The sequence below is a fragment of the Podarcis erhardii genome (assembly GCF_964252035.2).
Source record: "Podarcis erhardii genome assembly, chromosome: 2".
Lineage (NCBI taxonomy): Eukaryota > Metazoa > Chordata > Lepidosauria > Squamata > Lacertidae > Podarcis > Podarcis erhardii.
Genome location: NC_138498.1, coordinates 105,532,044 through 105,559,225, shown reverse-complemented (window position 1 = coordinate 105,559,225; position 27,182 = coordinate 105,532,044). Strand labels below are relative to the sequence as shown.

Sequence of the window (27,182 nt, the reverse complement as noted above, 5' to 3'; positions counted from 1 at the left end):
CTTCCAGCTCTACAATTCTGCGATAAGGCTCCATTCACAAGTTCCCTTCCATTTCACACACTGCTTCTCCCCACCATTCTATTTTTCTTTTTCAATGCCACTTTACATTGCACCAGAATCTTCATTGGACTGTTTTTTGTGGGGAAGGAGGAAGGCAAACGATCTTTCTTAAAAAACAAACAAACAAGGTATTCTACCAACCACTGTGGTTCCTCCTAGCATGCTGACACTTCTCTCCTGTTTTTTTTTAATGGTTCCAGTTCTAGCGGTGCTCACCACCTAAATTCACTAGCTGAATTCACAATTTAATCAGATTATAGTAGCTAGCTGTAATCAACATGATGAAAACTGGAGGACCCTGGGAAGCACAAAACTAGGATTGTAAGACTGGCTGAAAATGCACAACCTTTTAACATTTTCTGGCAAAGAATGTCCCTGCCAGAACAAAGGGAAAAAAATGAGGGAGGAGGACAGAAATATGACATTCACCTACGCTACTTTTTCTAATTACAAAATATAATAAAGTTTTAGATAGTATGTTCATATATATATTCACAATAAAAAATATATAGATGTATTATATTAGAGAGAATTTGTTTTCTAGTCCTCAGGGAAATATACCACAAAAGAGTCTGAGAAATAGTGATCAAATTAGCTTAATTACTCCATGTCAACTTGATTAGTCGCTGTTCTTTAATGCAAAAGCTGCCACTTGCAATTAATAGCAGTTGGTGCTGGTTCAATTGATTGAGTGTCTACAATGCACGAAACATGATAGGAAGTTTAGCATTATCTTACAGCAATTCAGTAGAGAAGTCTTGTCCCAATGGTACATAAATCTGAAGTACCAGAAATTGCTGGATCAGTCCAACTAGAAAAAGAGAAAAGAAATACATAAAGTACACCCTACACATATTATTTAGCATTCCAGATAGAGATAGGAACTTTATTTCCCAAGGTTTATGCAATATATAAAAAGAGGAAAAACAACAGGAGGAAACCAAATCAAGCCGCAATAAAAGGGGATAATATTCTAAACAAGCAACTGGTGGCTCAGGTGGAACTCCTACAAAAAAGAGACCTAATTACTTTATTTACAGTTTTCATTACGTTGACAGCACACAAACACACGACTCTACAAGGGCACATAAAAATAAATCTAAAAATTCAAAGGCATGTTCCAGCAAAAGCATGTGGTGATTACTCTCATAGATGCCAAATCTAAACTTTATTTGGACCACTTAAACAATTCATCACACAACAGAATTCAGATTAGGACAGCTGGGGGCAACTGAGGGCTTGTTCTAAGCTGGATGTCTAAAACAGAAATGTAAGCTCAGCTGGGAAAGCAGAGAGCAAAAGTTTCTTGCAAAAATCAAAATCCATTTCAGGACAGGAAAAACAAAATGGTTTTCATTAATAATGGCCACAGAATAATCTTTTTTTAAAAAGTGGGGGTGGGGTGGGGGTGGAGGTTCCTGTAGTTGTATGAACAAGAATAGCCATGCAATACTACTATCCTGCTTTTTTTTGCTGCTTTTTTTTTCTTTTTTCTTTAAAAAGCAGAGACATCACCTTACCAACAAAGGTTCGTATAGTTAAAGCCATGGTTTTCCCAGTAGTGATGTATGGAAGTGAGAGGTGGACCATAAAGAAGGCTGATTGAATTATGGTGCTGGAGGAGACTCTTGAGAGTCCCATGGACTGCAAGAAGATCAAACGTATCCATTCTTACGGAAATCAGCCCTGAGGCTGCAATACTTTGGCCACCTCATGAGAAGAGAAGACTCCCTGGAAAAGACCCTGATGCTGGGAAAGATGGAGGGCACAAGGAGAAGGGGACGACAGAAGGCGAGATGGTTGGACAGTGTTCTCGAAGCTACAAACATGAGTCTGACCAAACTGCGGGAGGCAGTGGAAGACAGGAGTGCCTGGCGTGCTCTGGTCCATGGGGTCACAAAGAGTCGGACACAACTAAACGACTAAACAACAACAACAACTACTACTATCCTGCTATGACCAACTGAAAGAATAGCTGACCAACCCCATTCTAAAAAACACACCCTTCCAACTGTCTTAAGACCAGCTGATTGTGATCCTTGATGTAACTGACTCACCAGCCCTAAACAACAGATTGGATTACCCTATGCTTGGATCTCTATTTTAAAAGGCACGATCTAGACCAGGGGTTGTCAACCTGGTCCCTACCGCCCACTAGTGGGCGTTTCAGGATTCTAGGTGGGCGGTAGGGGGTTCCACGGCACAAGCTGAATCCTCCTGAATCGAGCACTGGTGGGCAGTAAGGAATTTTTACCATCAAGAAAGATGCATTAGTGAGCGGTAGGTATAAAAAGGTTGACTACCCCTGATCTAGACACAAAGAAATGTTTCAGTTAAACACGTTGCAAACTTTGTATGAGAAATCGGGTTAGCAAAAATGGACTCCACAGTGCCATCTGATGTTAGTATTAGAATGCATAAACACATATAAAGCGCTTTTTCTTTGCCAATGTAGCTGAGTCCAAAGAAGCGTTCCCATTCCTGCTTTTCCCTTTCAGAGTCTTTAATAGTTAATATAGGCATAGGAAAACTCGGCCCTCCAGATGTTTTCTGTTGGGGACTACAGTTCCCATCATCCCTGACCACTGGTCCTGTTAGCTAGGGATGATGGGAGTTGTAGTCCCCAAACAGCTGGAGGGCCGAGTTTGCCTATGCCTGAGTTAATAGATATGCAGCTGTGGGTTTTGTGTTTTAAAGAAGCCTGTTTAACTGGGTTCAATGATTAAAAAAAATATTTAAGCGCTTTGGTTGTATTTTCATTCTATGTTTAAATTCCTCTGAGAACTTTGCTGGACTGGGTGTATATAAACGTCATAAATTTACTTCCTGGTAAGCATAATTGGGACTGTGGCCTTGGGGACGAGCCTATTTAAAGCAGTGCCGGGAAAACCTCAGGCCAACCCATTTACAAATTTTGGGCAACCTCTGTGGTATGGCAGCCCAATCAGATTATTTTGGACTCACCACATCCACCTTACATGGGCCTGACATCATATATGACATTGGACACAGGAAAGTTCAAGCTATACCTAAAGGAAGAAGAACTCAATGTGCTCCTGATTCTGACTTTGCAGCCAAAAGTTGACACTTCTTGAATTTTACAGTTTCACGCACAGAGACACAAAGGTGGAGAATTCAAGAACTGCTGACTTTTGTCTGCAGATGAAGAAGCAGGAGTCTATAGAGTGCACTTCTGATTCTTCCTTTGCATCCCTGGTTTGAATACTTCCTTTCAGGCATGGCTTGAAGTCAAATCTGGGATGCAAATGATGAGTCAGGGATGCAAAGAAAACTTCCTTTGCAACCATGGCTTGATCTTTAAATCACCTGTTGTCATATCACAGTTTGCCTGCTGAAATGAAATGCTGAAGAGCCACTGTCACTCAATTTAGACAGCACTGAACAGGATGGACCAATGGTCTCACTCAACAGAAGGCAGCTTCTTATGTTCATATCACAAAAGTTTTTGTTACAGATAGGTAGCCGTGTTGGTCTACGGTAGTCAAAACAAAATAAAATCACTACAGTGGTACCTCTGGTTAAGAACTTATTTCGTTCTGGAGGTCCATTCTTAACCTGAAACTGTTTTTAACCTGAAGTACCACTTTAGCTAGTGGGGACTCCCGCTGATGCCGCGCCGCCGTTGTGCGATTTCTGTTCTCATCCTGAAGCAAAGTTCTTAACTTGAGGTACTATTTCTCAGTTAGCGGAGTCTGTAACCTGAAGCGTTTGTAACCTGAGGTACCGCTGTATATATAAGGGTCTGGTGACTTCTGTTTCAGTGTATCTGAACACGAAAGCTCATACTAATAACAAACTTAATTGGTCTCTAAGGTGCTATTGAAAGGATTTTTTTTTTATTTTGTCTCCAAAAGTTTTTGATTGCCTTAATTCACACCAAAAATCTTCTTTCAAGAGCACTCAATAGAACAAGCCCAATGTCTTAAGTTTAACATAGCCTCAAGCAATTTCTCCAACATTTGCCTGCTGTTTACCCATATATTTTTGCTTTCAGTTTTAAAGCCTAGTTTAATGTTTTGATTTTAAATATGTGATAATTAGCCTACAGAATAAATCTCTAAATAAATACAAAGTGGTAAGAGTCAGAATGACTCTACAGTTCACTGCAAAATCAAGGGAAATGGTAATTCAAATTTAAGCTGTTAACACAAAGATTGCAACAGTCTTAGTAATTAACAATTCTCAAATTAAGCCTGAGCACTTTGTTGTAACCCTGCCAACAAACAATTCAAAATTCCATTTCTCATTAAGGATGCATTAAATATTTAGAGATCTGAAAATTTTACAGCAGAAATTTAAAATTAATTGAACCCCATAAGCATTAATGCAGTAGCACACTTTAAAGCGCCTCATTTCTCATACAGACAGTGTTTGGAAAGTTAATTTGCAATTACAAAATACTATCCAATAAATATTGGAATGTTCACTTTAACCAGAACATCACATGACAACCAAATCACATAGCTGAAAATGGCAAATCCCAATCCAAGATACAGTTCAAATGGCAGAAAGCTTTATAGGCAGTGCCTAAATTTCACAATGGTAGGTGTCTATCTCGTTTCAGCTGGTAATGGATTCCAGGGAGATGGAGCTGCAACCCTAAAAGCCTGGTTCCCATGAGAAATTAAGTGCACCTCTGTGGCAAATGGTACACTATCAGTGCCCCATCTAAGCAGCACAGTTGCTGGGCAGTGAGATATTTTGAGACAGTCTCTTAGATGTCTTAGCAAGCCAAGCTGGCAAATGAAGCTCCTAGTTACTGGGGCCACCTGTGCCTCAAGTGACAAAGACTAGACCTGGAGCACCCTCAAACTATGTAATTGTAAATTTAGAGGGAATGCAACCTTCTCCAGAATAAGCAGCTGATCTATCTCCTGGACCTGAGGATCACTCCCCACAGGGCCTTCCTCTTGACAGGTTTAAACTCAGCTTATTATCTTAAAGGAAGATAGCGGACAGCATCTAAAATACTCTCAGAGACCTCTCATTAAAATTCTGAGAATTTGAGTCTGATTTCCAACCGTCTATACTTTACTCAGACTTGATCACTCTGCTCTATATGAAGACTACTAACATGCATATGAAACTGGTTAACCAACAGGTTATTTCACTTGCTCCAAACCCTAAGCATGCCATTCTGTGCATGAATCCCATGCATAAAAGGGCTTTCCCATATGCCTCAAAGAATGAGTTAGATCCCTAATATCAAGATGCCAAACATGTTCAAGGAAAAATTATTCTAATCAACCTAATTCCATGAAAATGAAATACGTATGTGGTAGCTTCACCATACCAGCTCAGAGTACATTTCATCTGTGCTGAAAAAGCTGCTTATTCTTTCCCTGTGCTGAAAATAAATTTGTACCCATTTTGACATAAAGGCCCATGTAAACTCGTCAAAAGAAATAAAAGCTACCTCTAACATTTGCTTCTAACGTATTTCATCTGAAGTAAACATAAACAAAACAAACGAATAGGCAATAAACAACGTGCAGTGCCTAGAGGCTGACTTGTAATGTCATCATGAAAGAAATGGGGGCAGATCCTTCTTGTCTGAGAGAATAGCAGAGCTATTAGGCCGCATTCTGGACATTCTTAAAATAATCATTCCTTTGTTTGCAAAATATAGCCATTTTAAAATCATTGATGGCTCATTTTCTAGATCTTTAGAAAACACACATAGAGGAAGAGAGAGAGCAAAAAGGAGCAGTAGAAACCGTAAACACATGCTGCCAAACATTTTAAATGAACATTTTAAATACAGACAAATGACATATTTATTGAATACTATTTCCTTATGAAGTTATGCTGTAACTCATTGCTACAGCCCCATTTGTAATTGTGACTACCACCAAAAATATTTACTTGCACAATAATAAGCTGTGATATGACTAGCAGATATACTACTTTCTCAGTTCCCAGAATTCTCAGCTCACTAAATAAAAACTGCACTATTAATGTTCAGAATGTACCTTCTTTTATTTAGGACATATCTTTGTACATGTTTTCGCAGCTGCTGCCAGCACATAGTTTTTAAGAGCTCATCCACTTGCAATACATGCTGCCCTCACTCTGCTTCCAAACCCCAGTGCGTTCTCTCTCTCTCTCTCTCCCCCTCTCCTTCTGTACGTGTGTCTGATTGCCTCACATGTCATGAATTTAAGAGCAAAGGAAAGTTCATCTGTTCTTACTCAGAAACTATGTTCTGGGGTTTCTTTGTTTTTAAAGGCACAATGTAAGATACAGAAGACTAGCAAGGTTTGACATCAGTATCTGAAATGAATTCTATGCCCTGACTTTGTTGAAGCCAGTCTACTGTGACCTTACAGTGTCAGCCTGAACGATGGAGATCCAAATCATCAGACTGCCCTGACATTCACTATCTCTCACCCTAACCTACCACACAGGGTTGCTGTGAGGAAAAAATACTGGAAGAGAAGAATCTGGTGCTGGGCACTTTGGAGGAAATATGAAAAGGTAATACATAAAATGCTGGTGAAAGAAAGCAGTGTCTCTCCTCACAGTGAAAAATGGCAATAACCCAGAAACACAGGTGTTTTCCTTGAGGGAAGTGGTCTAGTATAATTGTACCATGCATTTGTTGCACAATAAACAGAGGCAGAGAAAGCCATCAGCGAAGATAGATACATGGCAAGCCTTTCATACAAGTCAAGCCACAATATAATAGTTGAAATTATGTGAGGAAAGGTCAATAGAGCTTAACAGAATGCCTTGGTAACTCGTGATAAGAATCTTATCTGATAGCTCAGTTGGTAGAGCATGAGACTCTTAATCCCAGGGTTATGGGTTCGAGTCCAACATTGGGCAAAGGATTCCTGCATTGCAGGGGATTGGACTAAATGACCCTCGTGGTCACTTCCAACTCTATAATTATATGAAATATTTCCCCCTATAAAGGAATTTTATAAGAATTAATTAAGCCTAGAAACATGGAAAATACAGGATTACAGCTCGTTTTACAGAATTTACAGAAACAATACAAAGACCCTCTTCAATGTGTGCCCGTATTTGTCAGTTAGTCATCATCTTTAGAGGGCCTATATGATCACAACTGGCCAGCCAACTCTGCTAAACTTACCAACAGGGAAGGAAGACATTTGGTTCCTTAGAAAGGAAGCACTTTGTACAGAGAAGCATTTGACTTCACAAGGAAGAGGCTTTCCATTTTCTGAGTTCACGTGACACATGTATGCCTGATATATTTATTTATTACAGCTTTATCCTGCCTTTTCTCCAAAGAATTTAGAGTGGGGTACATGTTCTTCCTACTGCCATTTTATTCTTTTAACTACCGGTACGTTGTGAAGTATGTCATGCTGAAAGTGAACCAGTCTGCTTAATAACCAAGTGAGGGCTTGAATTCATTTCTCCCCCATCTATGCATCACACTCTATTCTTTGCAGCATTCTGGCTTAAAGCAGCAGGAGGCCTAGGGGAAAATGATTAAAATATCAAGAGCAAAAGTAATTTTGACTAAGTGGCTCTAGCTGAAAAAGAAATTTCCCTCTAACTTTGGAAGAACCTAGCTTAAGACACAACTGGCCAAATTTTATATTTGTAGCACACTACTGGTTAAAAATCAAAGCCTAATCACATTTTATGATACTGTATTACATCTATATTTAATACATTTGTACTTACGAGCTTGCCTGGTTTCCTTAGGAAGTTGCATCTTGTTTGTTTGACTGCTTCCTTCAAGAACAAAGACAAAGCCTTTCACTTGCTTATCGAACTCCTATCAAACCAACAAAGAAGATATTATACTTGGAGTGGCCAAAACAATTGTCCAAAAACACCAATTTACTACAAATGCAAAGATTTTTATTGGTTGTGAAGCCTATCATGAGCAAAAGGCAGTACAATTGGCTGTCAATGCTGGGGTGGGTAACCCTTTTTTAACTCAAAGGCTACACCTGCTATTGCCAAACCCTCTGAGGATGATGTGCTGCACTCATTCTCTAGATTGCGAAAAGAAAGAAATCATTTTCACCATCAAACGGTTGGAAATGAGAAAGTCGCAGAATCATAGCACTGTAGAGTTGGAAGGGACCCTGAGGATCATCTAGTCCAACCCCCTGCAATGCAGGAATATGCAGCTGGTCCATACAGGGATCGAACCTGCAACCTTGGCGTTATCAGCACCATGGTCTAACCAAATCTTGGAGTCATATATGAGATTAGGGACTGCTATCAGGACTCAGTAGTTATTTTGTTTTGTGAGCCACCCCTGGAAGCTGAAAGTTGGGATACTGTGTTGGGTCAGATTGTTATTATTAATGTTTGACATTTTATTATGTTTTTATGTGTGTTGGAAGCCACCCAGAGTGGCTGGGGCAACCCAGTCAGATAGGCAGGGTATAAATAAAATTGTTGTTGTTGCTATTTTGTTAGTTCCCTCCTTCTCTGCCTTTGTGAAAAAAACCCAACATGCAGAATTTAAGCCGGTGAACCTTTCCTCATCACTATTTTCATGCCAGGAAAAGACTGGACTAGACCAGCAGTAATAAAAAAAAAGCTATTCTAAGCCTGCTGCCATTAGAATTTTTTAGTTGTACGAAGTGCTAACTTCCGTGGTCATTTATTTTTGTCACAGTAAAAGAAGTGAAAGTGACAACTCTTCCACAGTCAGGTCAAAGCCCTTATTACTTTCTAATGTTAAGTTTCATGTACATTTTCTGTAGTTTATATACCAAGGTCTTATCATTCCTGCATGAGATATACCTTCCCAATTACCGAAGGACTGCCAGAAACCTTCCATTTCATTCCAGGGTTCTTGCCTTGAGCACTGAAGATTTCAACAAATGGGCCACCCTGTAAGAAAAGCAAACAATGACCTGTCCAGTGTGGTATCACTTGTGCTTTCTTTCACCCCATTGCTCAATAATTTAATCATAAGGGTATCCATTTGAAACCAATTCCAGATATAAATACCAAGAGTAATAAGAGTGATTCACCCAGATGTCCAGGTGGCAGTGGTGATTAGAAGTGCTTTTTATCTGCTAATGCTGGTGCACCAGCTGCCCCCTATATGGGAGAAGATGTACTTTTGCTGATGACACCAAATTATCCAGGGTGACAACAAGGGATTGCAAGGAGCTCCAAAAGAGTACAGTGGTACCTCTGGTTACGAACTTAATTCATTCCGGAGGTCCATTCTTAACCTGAAACTGTTCTTAACCTGAGGTACCACTTTAGCTAATGGGGCCTCCTGCTGCCACCACCGCCTGATTTCTGTTCTCATCCTGAAGTAAAGTTCTTAACCCAAGGTACTATTTCCGGGTTAGCAGAGTCTGTAACCTGAGGTATTTGTAACCCGAGGTGTTTGTAACCCAAGGTACCACTGTATCTACAAACTGGGTGAATAAGCAGTAAAATGGGTAATGCTGCTCAGCTTGAAGAAGTATAATGTGGTGCACATTGAGGAAAAATCCTCAATTCAAATATGAACAAATGGGGTCTGATTTGGTGATGACTGACCAAGTAAGAAGTCTTGTTTTTAACTGTTTTTACACTTTCCTTGTTTTCTTTTCCTGCTTTGTTTTATTATATATTTTATTGTTGTATGATTATGGTAAAGAGCTGGTAATAAATAAACTTTTGCCTCATCTTAGTCTGGAACAAGAACGTATAAAATTGTGCATTCTGTGAGGAATATGAACAGTTTTATTCCCCCTTTCATAATACTAAAAACGAAGGTTATCCAATGAAATTGAATTAGGAAAGATTCAAGACAGACAAAAGGAGTGTGTCTCTGTGTGTGTGTGTGTGATATACCACTTCATTGCAACAAAACTTCCTAGCAGTTTACAAAAATATAAAATAAAATATTAACATTCTGTATTAAAAAGTTAAAAACAAGTACTGTATTTTTGCCCTATAGGATGCATTTTTCCCCTCCAAAAATGAAGGGGAAATCTGTGTGCATCCTATGGGGCGAATGCAGGCTTTTGCTGAAGCCTGGAGAGCGAGAGGGGTCAGTGCGCACCGACCCCTCTCGCTCTCCAGGCTTCAGGAAGCTATCAGCAAGCCTGGGGAGCCCACGGGAGTTCTTGCAGGGCTCCCCACGCTGCGGATAGCAGCCTGCCGCCCGGCTCGTGGGCCACCCTGAAGCAGAGCGCCCCGCGCGCCGGGCAGACATCGGCCAGCCCCACAAGCTCGGGGGACAGCTGGGAGGCGCAGTGCTGCCATACCGCTGTTCCCCGACCTGGTTTTTTCCTTTATTCCCCCCCCCCCAAAAGCTAGGTGCGTCCTATGGGACGGAGCGTCCTATGGGACGAAAAATACGGTATTTAAAAACATTGCAAATAAACACTCAAAAAAACCTCTGGAATTCACGGCCATGCGATTGCCACCCAACTTGAATGGCTTTAAAAGGGATTAGACAAATTAATGGTATGCTTCTGAACATCTGCTGTCAAGCAAAACAAGTGGGGAGACTCCTATTGCTCTCATATTCTGCTTGTGGGCTGGAGCAGGATCTTAGCTAGAAGAAGCAGAATTCATTAAGGGAAAATGTGCTTCAAATGCACTTTAAAGGAATAATTGTATATATAGCTTTATGGGCTGGGAATGATTAGAAACTGACTAACTATCAAAGCCAGAAAAGGTTTGTGGACTCCTGGTCAAGTTTTCAAAGAAGATCTAGACTGTTATAAAACAGAAATGAACATCAATCACTGAGCTTAAAAAAAAGCTCAGACTAAAAGCTCAAACTAACGTTTTCAATATTTTGCTCTTTTTTTAGGTTTGTTTATAGGTTTGTGTAAAAGTTAACGAATAAACATTTCTGTTTTACCTGATATTCATTTTTGAACATCCTGACAGCAATTTCACAGCTGGAACAATTATTTCAATACACCAGTGAGCAATGGGATGCTTCTAGAAGTCACTAGAAATAAAGAAAAAACATTACATGAAATTCCACAAAAGCTTTACTAAAATAGCAAACAGTTTGAAATACTGCCTAGCACTAGTTAGTATCCCATAATATCTGAAGCAAAAGAAGTGTGTTTTACTCTGGACCACCTTCTTGGTTCTGGCTGTGCTTGCTAGCTAGTTCAGCTTTCTCTGTTTACAGGACAAATATCCAACCTTAGACATCAATCAATCAATCAATCAATCAATCAATCAATCCTGACAAATATTCAAGCAATTGTAGTGCAACATCCTCACATAAATATGCCAGCATCTTTTTCCACTGAGGATCATGGGGTCTGTAGTTCAATGGTCTATCTTGGGGATAGGGTAGTAGCAGGCTACTGAAGACATCTGTATTGGGTAGTTTTTAATGTTTGATGTTTGATTATGTTTTTATATGTACTGGAAGCCACCTAAAGCGGCTGGGGAAACTCAGCCAGATGGGCAGGGTATAAATAATAAAATTATTATTATTATTATTATTATTATTATTATTATTATTAGGCGACAGACGAAGGAACTTGACCCTTTGGGGTATTAGAACGGTAGTCTTCAACTTTTTCTGAAGTAGAACCCATCTTGAACCCAAAAATGCTCTTGGGGATCTATATCTTACTTTTTAACCATATATTTCTATGGTAGTATGACTTTTGTTGCAGCGCACCTTGGATCAGACCACAACACTTTACTGGGCTCCAGTACACCAACTGCAGACCAATGAATTAGAATGAAACTATCAAAAGGCCCAATTCCCTTTGCTGCCCAGTAGGGCAAGCTTGTGCTGCCCATATCATATAGAGCTCAAAAGATCAAACTGATGGCGATGCTTCTTGCACATTTATCAAAAACTTCGCTCTTGCTGTTTTCTATGAGCAACTTCAGCTGGAGCATCTGCACTTGAGTCAAGGAAGTACCTTGGAATTTAGGAGCACTGGGATTTAGCCTATTCACACGAAAGGCTACAGCTTGGTCCTGATTATTAAATGCCTTGCCCATCACTTGATAAGTGTGACTTGGAGTGATGACCTGCACGAATGAATGAATCATCACTGAACACTGCAGAATGAACACTGCAGAAAGAATAACCTGACATTTACTTCAAATGCAAGGCCTTTCAATAGAAATGGCTCCAACATCTAGTTATCAGTTGTTAAGTATCCAAGTCATCAAGTGTAGAGAAATCAAGCAATATACATGAATGTGAAAATCAGGCCTTAGCATGGCTTCTCTACAGCACTGGTAGTTACTTTGATAGAACAATTTTCCATAAAATGGTGTCTGTACCATTTTCTTCCTTTTAACATTAACTATTTTGTGATACTTTCTGAAATAAAAGTCTACCATACCTTAGAAATTAACAATGACCTCCTCTTTAGCTAGTGCATTAAAAATACTCGCTATTACATTTGGGAGATAAAACTGAGCTTTAAAAAGAAAAATATCTCAAAGCAGTCGTGCTATGATCATAATCTAGTGTACATATTTTTATGTTACTGATTCAACAGTGTCTATTACCAGGACTTTGATGTACACTTCATCACATCTGCTACCCAAGGCAGATATCAGTTTTCTAAAAGTTTAAGACATTTATATAAAAAGCAAATGTATTATCTAGTAATTACTTTAAATTGCTTTACTAAATTGACAGCATGAATTAAATTTTAACATGTGGTTAAACAGCACTGCAAAATTTCTTTGCTCTTTAAATAAAAGTCTGGTAGTGCCTTACATTTAAAATAAGGCATTCTTATTAGTAAAGGAAAGCAAACATATCTCAGTGTCAACACTGCAGCTTTTACTTGTACATATTTTTCTTTGACGATCACACTTCTTGGTGGAAAAAAAATCCTCCCGTATACTCCAGCCATAAAGATGCTTTCACAACTGCCACTAGCCAACAATTTTAGTCTGGGATTCACTGCTTGTGAATGTTGTCAACATGGAAGCTATTGCAAGCAAGAAGGCCTACTTTAGAAAATGGAAGCCTTGTCCTGATGAAGAAAGCAAAACAAAATATGAAGTTTGGTAAAAGAAATGCAGACAGTAAAAAGGTAAAGGACCCCTGGTTAGGTCCAGTCAAAGGTAACTATGGGGTGTGATGCTCATCCTGCTTTTCAGGCCAAGGGAGCAAGCGTTGGTCCACAGACAGCTTTCAGAGTCATGTGGCCAGCATGACTAAACCACTTATTATTTATTTATTATTTATATACCACCATATATACGGGACACCATGATGGAAGCCAGAGTGCACAGAAACGCTGTTTACCTTCCCGCCGCAGCGGTACCTATTTATCTACTTGCACTGGTATACTTTCAAACTGCTAGGTTGGCAGAAGCTGGGACAGAGCAACAGGAGCTGACCCCATCATGCAGATTCGAACCGCCGACCTTCTGATCAGCAAGCTCAAGAGACTCAGCAGTTTAGATCACAGTGCCACCCGCATCCCCTGCAAGCAGACAATAAGAGATGGAGTGTGTGTGAAAAATTCAAAGAGCACATTGCTAAAATATAAAGGTCCACAACAAAAAAATTAAATACACCAGTAGCAGGAGACCAGCTAGGATGGTGGTTGGATTTACAGATGACAAAGGAGTCAAGGGTGTGCTAAAGGAGGAAAATAAGATTGCAGAGTAGCTGAATTATTTGCATCCGTCTTCACAGTGGAAGCTGTAGGGCAGATCCTTGTTCCTAAACTAACTTTCACTGGAAGAGAGTGTGAAGAACAGAGGCAAATAGTGGTAAGAGACATTCTAGGCCTTATTGTCAAATTAAAAAATGACAAATCACCAGGGGTAAATGACATCTATCCACGAGTTTCTAAAGAACTTCCAAGTGAAATTGCTAATCTACAAAACTATGTGACTTTCCCCTAGTATCAGCGTTCATGCCTGAGGTGTAGAAAGTGCCCATTTTAAACACAGAATTCAGGAAATTACAGGTCATGCAGTTGGAGGGCTTTAAAAGATAAGACAAACTAATGGAGAACAGCCATGATGGCTGGAGCTATTCATAGCCCTATGTTGTACCTCAACTGTTGGAGGCAGAATGCCTTTAAATACCAGTGCTGGGAATCACAAGTGGGGAAGGAACTGTAGTGCTCAGGTCCTGCTTGTTGGCTTCCCATAGACATATGGCTAACCACTGTGAATAGGGTACTGGACTGGATGGGCATCTGTCTTGATCCATGTGTGCTCTTATTACAGTGGTACCTCGGGTTACATATGCTTCAGATTACAGACTCTGCTAACCCAGAAATAGTACCTCGGGTTAAGAACTTTGCTTCAGGATGAGAACAGAAATCGTTCTCTGGTGGCGCAGCAGTAGCAGCAGGCCCCATTAGCTAAAGTGGTGCTTCAGGTTAAGAACAGTTTCAGGTTAAGAATGGACCTCCGGAATGAATTAAGTACTTAACCCGAGGTACCACTGTATTTATATATGCATTCTAGTAATAGAGGTTTTGTATTCATTTTTCAACTGCAAATAAATACTTTATGTGGAGCTAACAATAATAATGTAAGACTCGCTACAGCAACTCAAATAGCTCCAATAGTGCATACTAACTGTCTCTATTACAAAACCCAATGTTGTATAGGCGTGGGTATTAGGATAGTGTTGCAAGCAGATGAGCAAATATTGAACAGCTACTAGCCTTTCCTAAAGTGTAACAGTCCTAAAGAGTAATAGTAGTTCCTATCTCATCTAGGCAGCCAGAATGCCATGCATCAGAAGGATGAGCAATTTCATCTTCTTCAGTTTGTATCATGAACATGGCAAACAGAACATCTAAATCCTCGACCAGATCCCATTCCAAAATTATGCATGCAACACAAACCCGCAATGTATTAAAAACTGATAGGACATGCATTTAAATTGATGAACAGTGTCATGTGTTATTTTGTCTTTCTGAAGTTCTCTGTAAAGATTATTACTTTTACTTTGCTTTGATATTGAAACAATGATAGCCAATAAAGAACATTAATACACCCCTACTAAGACCATCTATTATGTTAGCTTGTATTTTGAGGTAATATATGGTATGTCATTTTGATAGACTTAGTTTTAAATATTCAATATGTAGAATTCATTTGTCTGAAAGATGCTATGACCCTTCATATGTGATAAACTGTTGCCTCTGTTGTGTCTCAGCTTCACATAAATCAACACTGTTTTAAGGCCTATGATACTGAAATAATATCAATATATATGAATAAAACTGTGGCCAGGATCCCTGGGTGCGCCTTCTCAGGAAATGTGCAGTGACTTTAGGGACAGAGACCCTTTCTGTTAAATACTTGATTTTGGAAAAGTATGCTCCAGGGAGATGTTAGTAGTAGCGCATAAGTTGCATAAACTAAAGTTCAAGATGGAGTGGTTTCAGTAACCTGAAATTTACTATACATTCCTTAGCTTAAAACAAACAAACAAACAAACAAACAAACCAACCAGTAATCATTGTTTTCCAATCCACCATTAGTACTTTTACAAGTCAAAATGGATAATACTGGGCTTGATGCACAAATTGCTTGACTTAATGTAAGACAACTTCCAAAGCTGCTAATCACCATTCGCTGTGTTTCCAAAGTTCAGAGGTGAGCGTGAATCTTCTCTATAGCCCAAACAGCACCAACCATACACTAGAAGGAGGTATTAGCAGGCTTAGGAAAAGCCCAAGGTTTACAGAAGTACAGAAAATATTGAGTGTAGGTGGGCGCGAATCATAAGGGAGTAAAAACTCCAAGAACATCCTAATGAGGCCTGAGCATGCTCAGTAGTGATGGAATGCTGACTGCTATGAGCAGAGAGGGGGAAAGGGGAAACTGGGTAGGAGGGGTAATAAGAGTACCATGAAGGTAGTATCATGTGTCCTGATCCCCTGGCCAACAGTGTGCCTAGGCAAAGTTCCAAGTCCCGAAGTGAATCCATACGACAAAGTTCCAAGTCTAGAAGCCAATCCATGCAAGCCAAGTCCAAAGATCAGGAAATGCAGTCTAGGGGTCAGTAAGCCAAGTTCAGCAGTCGAAGTAGAAACCCGTGAAGGTCCAAGGAGAATTCCAGGCAAGGTCCTTCAACATGGGCAGCTGAGCAGCCACAGTACCTCAGCTCTGCTGCCTTCTTTTACTGTGCCTGCTGATTGCAGTACCTGGGCTTGATGAGGCATGTGACCTTGGCCCAGCTAAGGAATCACATGCCTCCTTCCCCACCTGGCCAGCTAGTGAACTAGGCTGCAGGCCCTGGCCTGCCTCTCCTTCCTTGAGTGCCCCACCTGCTGTTCCCAACGTCTTAGGACCTGCCGTGTTTGTGGGGACCTCTCAGGCTTTGGCGAGGGGTCCTGCTACTCGGCTTCCTGTGCACTAGCCCCTGCCCCCTCATGTCACCCTCTGAGTATTGTCTACAACAACCTCTCCTTCCCCATCCCCAGCTTGCTCGTGTGTGACCCACTCTCAGCTGCACCCCTCATCAGGATCCTCTTCCTCCTCCCCAAAATCCTGCCAGTTCATGACAGTACATCTGGCTGAATGCAACATCAAACAGAAGTACTATACAGTACACTGAAACATTTTGTTGTAGGCGCTAGTTGTTGACTGAATAAGAAAACTACAGTGGTGCCTCGCAAGACGAAATTAATTCGTTCCGCGAGTCTCTTCGTCTTGCGGTTTTTTCGTCTTGCGAAGCACGGCTATTAGCGGCTTAGCGGATTAGCGCTATTAGCGGCTTAGAAAAAGGGGGGGAGGGGAAAAACTCGCAAGAACTCGGAAGACGTTTTGTCTTGCAAAGCAAGCCCATAGGGAAATTCGTCTTGCGAAGCACCTCAAAAGACGGAAAACTCTTTCGTCTAGCGAGTTTTTCGTCTTGCGAGGCATTCGTCTTGCAGGGCACCACTGTATGGTCTTATTATAAAATGAAAAGGCCTAATTTGATGGCCATAATAATAGTAGCAAGACGTATGAGTATTACTGAAGGATCTGGTCTTCAAACACATCTTTTAAACAACCCCTCATGGTTATCTGTATCTGCCCTCCCCACAAAAATGACTAAACTTAAACGGAGATGTAAAGTTCTATTGGTCTTAACTAAATTACATTTTGAAGAAAGATGAGGAGGAATTAATTGATATGAATACAAACTGCATAACAGATTGTTCGCTGTCTACATAAAGGGGCAGAAAAACAGGCATTAGGAGTAAATAGTGTGTGCTTGGGGGAGCCAAACATGTGCAATAAGGATAAAAGCAGGGTCTGTGGTAAAAGTAATAAGAGATTCCTGGGAATATTCTCTGTTTTTAGTGTTAGAAGCATTATGGAGCCAATAATCAAAATGTTTACATACAGATAGTTGGACTATGAATAATGTCTGGTGGTCTAAATTTCAGAAAATAAAAATGTCTTTCAGTGGGACATAGCTTTAAACACTGTTCCGTTAATCTGTCATTAACGATAGCACTGCAGGTTCTGTATCCCCAGTTGGGCCGATATGCTGTGCTAAAAGTACATGCTTTTAGGGCAGAAAAATAATAAGAATTTTGATCCATGGCTGAAAAATGAGAGAATGGCTACTTTATTGCATCCTATAAAGATGTCATAAGCTGCCAATTTATTTGAAAAATATGCTAAAGGCTGGAGGCATTAAAATTCAAGGTGACATAGACTTCATCAAAGCAAATCCCTGTGTTCTTTCTGGATCATAGGCCCTTTTTAGAAAAAGATGACTTTTCAAGAAATATTACTCATTTTAGTAGTCAAAGTAATTGAGGAAATACACTTACTTGGGAGTAAGCCCCAGTGGACACTATGGAACTTACTTCTGTGTAAGCATGCACAGAACTACATTGTTAATCAACATTAACTTAGTTGATTAATTGATCTGGCAGGCCTGTGAGTTGAAGGTAAACAAGTTTACCTTTTTTGTGGTCCTCTGCTGCAATAAATAAGGCAATGGCCTGCTTTGCACAGAACAGTGAGCCAAAGTTAATCAGGCCTGTATTCCATATCTGTTCTTGGCTTTTTCTTGTGCTTTGTTTAGAGAGAAAGGGTCATGAGAACTAGTTTGCACATAACACCATGCCAGTGCTCCCTCCTGGCATGGCAAGGCAAGGGGGAGCAGGCATGACTTCAGTAACATGCACTAGCATGTTTGCTAATTCCTGGTACTATAAACTCTAGTTTGTTTGATTTACCATTATATGAGAGCCATGCCAATGAATGATGAGTTTTATTTAAGATGCAAGCAATTTTATGTTTCACTATCTCAAAAAAAAGAGGCATTTACATTGAGATTCTGGTCATATGCACATTTGCTTAAATTTAATTGATTGTGTAGTTAAAAGTTAGGTGCTTTATTGACTAGAATTATTTCATCAGATGGCATCCCTAATTTTAATAGAACAAAATACAGTGGAATTATTATTCTGTTTATATAGTATTTTACCCTGCACTATGGAAATAAATTGGGAAATATGTATACTGCATAATTATGTTTAGAGCATTATAAATGCCCCCACTTAGTGTTAGTAGCATAAGTATTCCCATTTGGTATTACATAATATAAGCATAACACTAAAGACAAATTATTATTGCATTCCTGCTTTAGCTACCAATCCTCATACAGAAAATAAAGTAATGTGTTAGTCTTCTCTAGTAACTTACAGCAAATAACAAAAAATGTTACAAGCAAGCCTCTATGTAGGACAAAATAAATTTTAATGGAATCCTCTGTGCATTTGTATTTGAGGGAAAGTACTATTTCATTTGCACATTTACGTCACAGATCTATGATAAGAGTGAGCAAAGCCTCACACAACAATGAATTGACAGTTTTCTTTGCATTATTGACTGCTGCCTCTCTTAACAACTAATGTTTCTTGGTTCCATCATAACATCTTGTTTCATAAGGTATAATGTATCAATATATGTACATTATTTGTAAACTAATATGTATACAATAGCAAATGTATACTGCCTGGTTAAAGGCATGGAACAAGAACCACAGTCAGGGTACACAGGATAGGAATATATTCCTGGGTTGGCTTTCCTGTTAACCAAAAGTACCTGTCTTATTTTGATTAAGTCTCAGTCACATCCTGCTCACCATAGCCTCTAAACACTAATTTGGAGTTTCAACTGCCTCCCTAGCATCTGATGAAAAAGAAGCTAGGCACTACCTATATATTTTATGACACCACACTCCAAAACCCTGGACTAACTACCCCAGGCATTTTATGGAGATGCTAAATAGCATTGGTGACAAGATGGAATTCAGTGGTAACTCATAGGCCAGTACTCAAAGGAAGGAACAGTAGCTTCTCAACATCACTTTCTAGAGCCAGTGTCAGGAAAAAACAAGAAAAATTCAACATGGGAATTCAGAAGGATATCACAGCCGCTAGTATCAAAAGCTGATTAAGGGTTCTAAATAACACTCACACCCAGTTGCTGATGTAGATCACACACCAGAGTGACCATAATATAAAATTATATATTTGCAAATCATGGCAGGACTCGACTTCACATCTGACTGTAATAACAGTAATGAGAAGAATATGAAGCAGGTGGCTTTCAAGACTATATGTATTTTGCTTCCTTGTATATTCAGTTCCTTGTTAACAGTAAAGAACATCAAAGGTAGAAGACGGCAGCAACTTCTTGAGGATTTATAAATCCACAAGTTCTCATATTTTAAACTGCAGTTATGAAATTGTTACAATTCCATTTTTATTTTGGGTATCCTATCAACCCTGCCAACATCGTACATTCATATCCAATAAAGCAATGACAACTTTACGCCATAGCGATAATACAGTAGATATGATGACAACTTTACAACAAGTCACCAGGCCACAATGCAGAACAAAAGAATGTGTGGTGAAGTGACATTTTAATATTGTACCCCATTGCCTTTTCTCGTAATGTAGCCGCATGAAAACACCAGCTTAAAATGGGGTGGGAGAGAGGGGTTCTCCATATCTGCAGTCATATTAGGTCATAACTAAGGCTGACATCTTAAGTATACTTAACATGGAAGAAAGTTTACAGTGGGACTGACTTCCATGTAAATGGATTTATGATCAGTGTGTAAGGCTGGCGAGTTAGAAGCCACTTACTTATGGCTTCTAGATAGAAGCCAGATATTGCGCCGTTAGGCACACCTTAATCCAATGAAATAAAAATAAGGCCTGCAGGTACAATTATATATGCACATAAGATGAGGCCAATGGCTCATATACTCCAGCATTCCAGTCTCACAGTGGAGGAAGCTCACAAGCAGGAGCTGAGCACAAGAGCTCTGTTCCCTCCTGAGATTTTAAGCAACTGGTACTCAGAAGCATACTGCTTACAACAGGCAAGCCATCAAGGTTAGCAGCCACTGATAGCCTTATTTGTCCAATCCACTTTTAAAGTAATCTAAATTGGTGGTCATCACTGCATCGTGTGAGAGTGATTTCCATAGTTTAACTATACACTGTGTGAAGAAGTACTTTCTTTTGTCTGTCCTGAATCTTCCAAGATTGAGCTTCATTGAATGCCCCCGAGTTCTAGTGTTTTGAAAGAGGGGAAAAACCATTTCTCTATCCACTTTCTCCACATGGTGCATAATTTTATACACCTCTAGCATGTATCCTCTTACTCATCATTTCTCTAAACTGAAGCACTCCAAATGTTTTAACCTTTCCTCATAGGGGAGTTGCTCCATCCCCTTAATCATTTTGGTTGGCCCTTTCTATATACGATTACTTCCACGGTATATGGATTGGACTGGACTATAAAGCTGTAATCTTCTGCAAGCTTACATAGCTTTTGCTCCTATTCCTTTATTGCTCCTGTTCTTTAAAAAGTGGCTTGATATAAAGATATTAGCAGGTGATGATGCTTATCACAACGACATGAAGATTCACCAGCTGATTTTAGTAGATCAATGTGCTATTAAAAGGCACAACAGCAGGGAGGACGAGAGCTTGGGGTTTTCTTTCTGATGAGTTAGGGATCATGCTTGGGGATAAGCCCTACTGAATTCAATTGGGACTCAATTCCAAGTAAGCTACATGGCTATAGCCCCATGTACCTTGCTTGGAAGTCAGTGGGACTTAATTTCAAATAAACAAGTACTAGAACAAGGAATAAGGCTACAATCGTTTAAACAGTTAGGACTCTTGAAGAGCCTAAATTAGTCACTGCTGCTGTATAGCCTACATCAGTAGCGTAGGAAGAGAGGGGTGGGGCTATATTGGGGCTGCAGAGCACCCGAGTCGCTATCCCTCCTGGGCACCCTCCAGCGGGCTCAGCACTGTCCGAAAAAGCAGTGTGGGGCGCGCCACAGGCCACCCACCTAGAAAGGACGCAATGGCTGGGGCATCCTGCAGGCCAGCACATGCCAGCCGTGTCCCTTCTGGGTACCCTCCCGGCAGCTGCTTTTCTGGCAGCACTGGTCCAGGAGGGGCACATTTGCTTGCGTGGAGCACCCTGCCCACTTGGGATGCCACGCCCTCATGGCACAGCATGCATGTGCACCGCACCCCCCACACCAGATGTCAGCAGGGGTTGCTACGCCAGTAATCTACATTACTTTTTCTCCAAGACTACATGTGAGATATCTGAAAAAACAATTATCTTAGTCTCACTGGCACAGTTTTTTTTTGCCTTTTTCCTCTTATATGGACCCATGCCCCCAAATGCAATCGCATGGAGGTTGTAGAATATGCTACTATAAGAACATGAAAGTGAGCAGTGATAACCAGTGTCAATTTTTTTAAAGCAACAGCTAAGTTTAGATATGATTTGCACCACATGTCAAGGTCATATCCTCGCAGTCAGTGTGGACCAGTGAAAAGTAGCACATTCCTTCGTCCATCCCTACAACACCTTTCCAATAGTGGCTCCACACATGTGCAATTCCCCCCACCAACTCCACTTAGTGCCATCTCTTGAATGCTAAAACGTGTTTTTATTCAACCATCCTTTTTACAGTGGTACCTCGGGTTAAGAACTTAATTCGTTCTTGGAGGTCTGTTCGTAACCTGAAACTGTTCTTAACCTGAAGCACCACTTTAGTTAATAGGGCCTCCCTCTGCTGCCACACCGCCACTGCACAATTTCTGTTCTCATCCTGAAGCAAAGTTCTTAACCCGAGGTAATATTTCTGGGTTAGTGGAGTCTGTAACCTGAAGTGTATATAACCTGAAGCGTATGTAACCCGAGGTACCACTGTACTAATATGAGTACTACCCCCCCCCCCCAATATAACTTTATCTTATATGGGGTTTTTTGGTCAGTTATTTGTTCCAGTGTTAAGCAGCCTTGCAAAGGCTGGCCCGAAAAGGTGGGTCAGAAATAAATGACGCCACCACATTCAGTAAAGTGGCCTGAAGTAGAAACCCTATTTTGCATACAAGCATATATTGAAAGGAGGGGAAAGCAATTATTTACAACACCTTACTGGGCTTCCTGTTGCATTCTTTTTAGTCTTTTCTATTTTATCTGTGTATGGGGTTTTTGTTATTTTCCTCTCTGTGTTTTATTTTTATCTGTTAGCCACCTAGAGCCCCAGTCCAGGGAAAAGGTGGGATATAAATAAATATAAATACAATAATCTGCTTTTCCCCCCAGCCAGAACTCAGTTCCAGCACCTCTCAGGTGCCTCTCGCCATTGCCATTAAAAGAGAGAGCAAGTTCATGGTGAATTTGGGCACCTCTTTTTCTAGGAAAATAGCACTGATAATAATACTACTACTAATAATAGCAATAGTAATAGTAATGATAACAATAATTCCTAGAGGGTGATTTTCTACTGCAGTGCTGTCATCATCAGCACACACTTACCTGGGAACAACCCCCTACTTGTACATACTGGTGGGTTGCTTAGGAGCAAACAGGTGTGTAAGACTGACCTGCAATTGATTTTGCATAATCTTAAACAGGGTTGTCATTGTGCTAAAAAAACCCGTTGTGCTTCTGGCAGAAATGCAGCTGTAATAGAACAGGGCTTGTTCCTGCCACTGCATCTGCAGCGAGGGGGACCTGCTAAAATGATTTAGCTGCCATACAGCTGCTAAAGGCGCAGTGTCTCTGCCAGGGGGCAACGAAAGGACGCGCAGCCCTTGTGTGCAGCCTAAGAAAAATGAACTTGATTGCAACTCAACCAAGAAGAGGTGGTTGTGCCATTCTAACCAAAACTCAAAAAAACAACAACCCTGGAGCCCTGGAGCCGGGGGGGGGGGGTGGCAACGTCATCCTACGCCTGTCTATGCAGCAATAAGCCCCACAGAGTCCAGTGGGGTTTTACTCCTGAGGAAAAGGCGTGTTTAGGATGACATCCTGGCTGGAGAAGATGGGCGTGAGAAGGGGGCGCTTACCTGGGAGGCGGAGGAGGGGAGAAGAAGCAGGGGCGCCTGCCGGCTTTCCTCCGAGGCGGAGGCGGAACAGGGCTGCTGGTGGCGGTGGCGGTGGGGAGGGCATGCGGGCCTAGCAACCAGCTGCCCCAAACTAAGGCGAGGGAAAAGGGACTAACGGCGGCGCGGTTCCCGCCCGGCCAGGCGACCGCAACGGCTCAAAATGGCGGCGGGCGCGGGAGGAGCCCTGAGGCGGCGGGCGCAGGAGGAGGGACCCTGTCCGCGTCCTTCTCTCCCGCCTCGGGCGCTCCGCTCGAAAGGTGCCTAGGTCTTTCCTGAGCTTTGGGACGCCGCTCTGCCCGCCGCCCTCAACATGGAGAGGGCGAGGGCGAGAATGGCTTAACGTATTTAGTTTTCTCTCCGTCGTGCCGAGAGATTTGCGCCCGCAGTCAGGCTCCCTGGCAGGCCGGCGCCTCGCGTTGGGGTTGCCATGGTGACCCGAGAGGCTTGGGAAGGGCGCTCCGCGAGGGTTCCAGGGCAGCCCTCCCTGTAAACTGTATGCACTTGTTAAATACGTATATATATATATATAGGGGGCTCAGCACTGCTGAAAACCTTTCCCTCATCTGGCCTCAAGATACATACTGTATCCAGTGCTTTTTTTCTTTTAAAAAAAGGGTTTAGGGGTTCTCTCCTTTTCCCAATCATACAGTGGTACCTCGGGTTAAGAACTTAATTCGTTAAGGAGGTCTGTTCTTAACCTGAAACTGTTCTTAACCTAAAGCACCACTTTAGCTAATGGGGCCTCCCGCTGCCGCTCCGTGGCCGGAGCTCGATTTCTGTTCTCATCCTGAAGCAAAGTACCTCTCATCCCGAGGTACTCTTTCTGGGTTAGCGGAGTCTGTAACCTGAAGCGTATGTAAGCAGAGGTGTATGTAACCCGAGGTACTGTATGTATATATGGGAGGCTTAAAAAGGTAAAGGGACCCCTGACCATTAGGTCCAGTCGTGACCGACTCTGGGGTTGTGGCGCTCATCTCGCTTTACTGGCGGCGTACAGCTTCCGGGTCATGTGGCCAGCATGACTAAGCCGCTTCTGGCGAACCAGAGCAGCACATAGATACGCCTTTACCTGCTTGCCGGAGCGGTACCTATTTATCTACTTGCACTTTGATGTGCTTTCAAACTGCTAGGTGGGCAGGAGCAGGGACCAAGCAACGGGAGCTCACCCCGTTGCAGGGATTCGAACCGCCAACCTTCTGATTGGCAAGTCCTAGGCTCTGTGGTTTAACCCACAGCGCCACCCACGTCCCTCTAAAAATTGTCTAGTAGCACCTTATAGACCAACTAAGTTTTTTTGGTATAAGCATTTGTGTGTATGCACACAAAAGCTTATACCAAAACAAACTTACTTGGGCTATAACAAGCATCCCCAAACTTGGCCCTCAAGTTGTTTTTGGGACTCCAATTCCCATCATCCCTGACCACTGGTCCTGATAGCTAGGGATGATGGGAATTGTAGTCCCAAAAACCTCTGGAGTGACGAGTTTGGGGATGCCTGGTCTATAAGGTGCTCCTAGACAATTTTTTTATTTTATTTTTTTATTTCGACTGCATCAGACCAACATGGCTACCTACCGGAATCTGAGCACCTATAGTTGGTGTATAAGGGGGTGGTTTCTTTTTCTCTTTTTTATATATAATTTTATTAAGTTTTCTGTTTTACAATTTTAAAGACTCATTTTACATCCTTAAGATATTGATGACTTCCCCCCTTCTTGTTCCATGGTTCATTTTACATACCATAATTCCCTGCATTTTACAAAAAACCTATACCATTCAGTATTCCATTACGGCATCCATCAAAAGTTGTTTATACTGTTGAATTTATCTTAATGCTGCCAGAGTTTTCAGCTGTACACAATTATTTCCCATATATTTAATAAAAGTTCTCCAGTCTTCTTTAAAAGTATGTTCTTCTTGTTCTCTTCTATATGTTAAAGTCTGAGAGTTGTGCATATTCTGTCAAATTGCCATTCTTCTTTAGTTGGGACCTTGTTTGTTTTCCATCTTTGGGCTAACGAAACACGGGCCGCAGTAGTAGCATACATAAATAACCTTTTTTAACACCTGGGAATTTCAGTTTCAGTTATCCCCAACAGAAAGGACTCTGAGTTTTTTGGGGAAAGTACTTTTAAACATCCCCCACCCCGATTCATTATGGATCATTTCCAAATACTCTTCTACTCTTTTACAAGTCCTATAGGGATGGTTTCTGCCCAGCCCAGATAAAAGGGGTGAAAGGCCAGTGAGATGGATTGTGTGATAAAAGTTTGGCTAATGATTTCCTTTTTCTTCCATTCCTATGTCACTTCCACATACAAACAAGTTCACTTTCCTACTTGCACTTTCGTGCAGGAGCTAGGAGAGATGGAAATGGATTGATTTATTCTCATTTAATGTAGATAATGTATGGACCACATCCATTTACATGACACCTAAGGTGGTTTTATGTAGACAAAAACACCCCCTCTCCCCATGCAAGCTATTGACAAAGATAGTTATGAACCATAAAGTAGCAGGGTCTTTTTCTTCAGTTGCATGCCTTTTGGTGGGCTGTGGATTCTGCCCAACGTTCAAGATGGTTATTTTTCTTAATCCGGAAAATCGTTTGCGTCAAAAATTTAACATAGTGCACAAGAATGTGAACTTGTTTGTGTGTGGAAGTGACATAGGAATGGAAGAAAGTTTGCCAAGTGTTAAAGTCGTTCTCTCAGCCTAATGTACCTCACAAGGTGGTCAGAATAAAATTGGGAATGAGATCATCTACCTGAGCTGCATGGAAGAAGGGTAAGGGTTAAAAAGGTCATGAAGTGAAATGATGGCTATCCTAGAGTCAAGCAAAATATGTGTATTCTTGTGCACATCACCTGAAGGTTCAAAGATCCATTGCTGATGTACAGGTGCATAGATAAGGTGAACTGGTTGCCTCAGGCAATGGATGTTGTGGGGTGTGGGATGTCAGTGGCACCACAGGTTAATTTTTTGGGTTTTGCCTTGTCCTTTGTCCAAATGTATTTAATATGCCTCTTCAAAGCTGTGCTTTAAACATGTCCTGAACAGAGTTTTACATTTTGGTTTGTAAGTGTCAATGCAATTACAATGTCTAAAAGGCACACAATTTTAGGGATTATTCAGAAATAAGATATATAAAAGAAATATAATTTATAATGCCCATATGCCGGGCATATTATTGAGTACGGTCTACAGTTGTTTTCTAGAAGGTTATAATTATAACACTTCAGGATTGAGCCACAAATTTTGGACCATTTCAGGATTCTCTGAAATTTTTTATTATATCCAATTAGATCATGATTACTGAATAACTACAGTGCCACATATTAAAGTTCTGAAATATATCTGGTTCATTTACACGAGTAGTTTTGATCTGTAAAATTATGTCTCTGAACATGTCTGTTATCAAAGATCTATCAGCTAGAGAGCCTACATCAAACCCACTCTTTTATATAAAAAAAATACAAATGGCTTTAAATTTGGCATTTCTCTCTTGGGAAAGCTTTTTTAAAAAAAAATATGGGAAGGCTTCTTTGGTATAGCATCACTTTCAATGATATGTGAATATTTTGTGATCACTTCTAAACTTTTTTGAAGTGATGAGGAAAAGGTCACAGGGAGGAAATTAGACCCAAATATTTTAAACGAGCTTAGAAAGTTATTTCCATAGAATGGCTATTTCATCCCCCAAGGTGGCATGCAAGAAGCCCCAAGTACAATAAATACATGCATAAATAGAGGAGAGGAATGTGCACAGAACAGGTTTGC

At 40.9% G+C, this 27,182-nt stretch overlaps 1 protein-coding gene across 6 annotated transcripts in view; it reads right to left on the bottom strand.

The window, feature by feature from the left end:
• The window catches only part of CFAP20DC (CFAP20 domain containing), a 139,034-nt gene extending 115,215 nt beyond the window's left edge, over nt 1-23,819 (bottom strand). The window contains exons 1-5 of one of the 6 annotated variants that reach the window (XM_081852662.1): nt 23,364-23,819; nt 10,898-10,990; nt 8,824-8,913; nt 7,744-7,837; nt 799-871 (exon numbers count right to left, since the gene is read on the bottom strand). In XM_081852662.1, coding sequence (XP_081708788.1) covers nt 799-871; nt 7,744-7,837; nt 8,824-8,913; nt 10,898-10,918 — 278 coding nt within the window. In that variant the 5' untranslated portion in view covers nt 10,919-10,990; nt 23,364-23,819. Of the gene's footprint in view, nt 1-798; nt 872-7,743; nt 7,838-8,823; nt 8,914-10,897; nt 10,991-23,363 lie in introns of those variants that run through there. The other 5 variants (XM_081852661.1, XM_081852658.1, XM_081852657.1 and 2 more) reach the window with 5 other exon arrangements.
• Nucleotides 23,820-27,182: the final 3,363 nt, after the last annotated feature.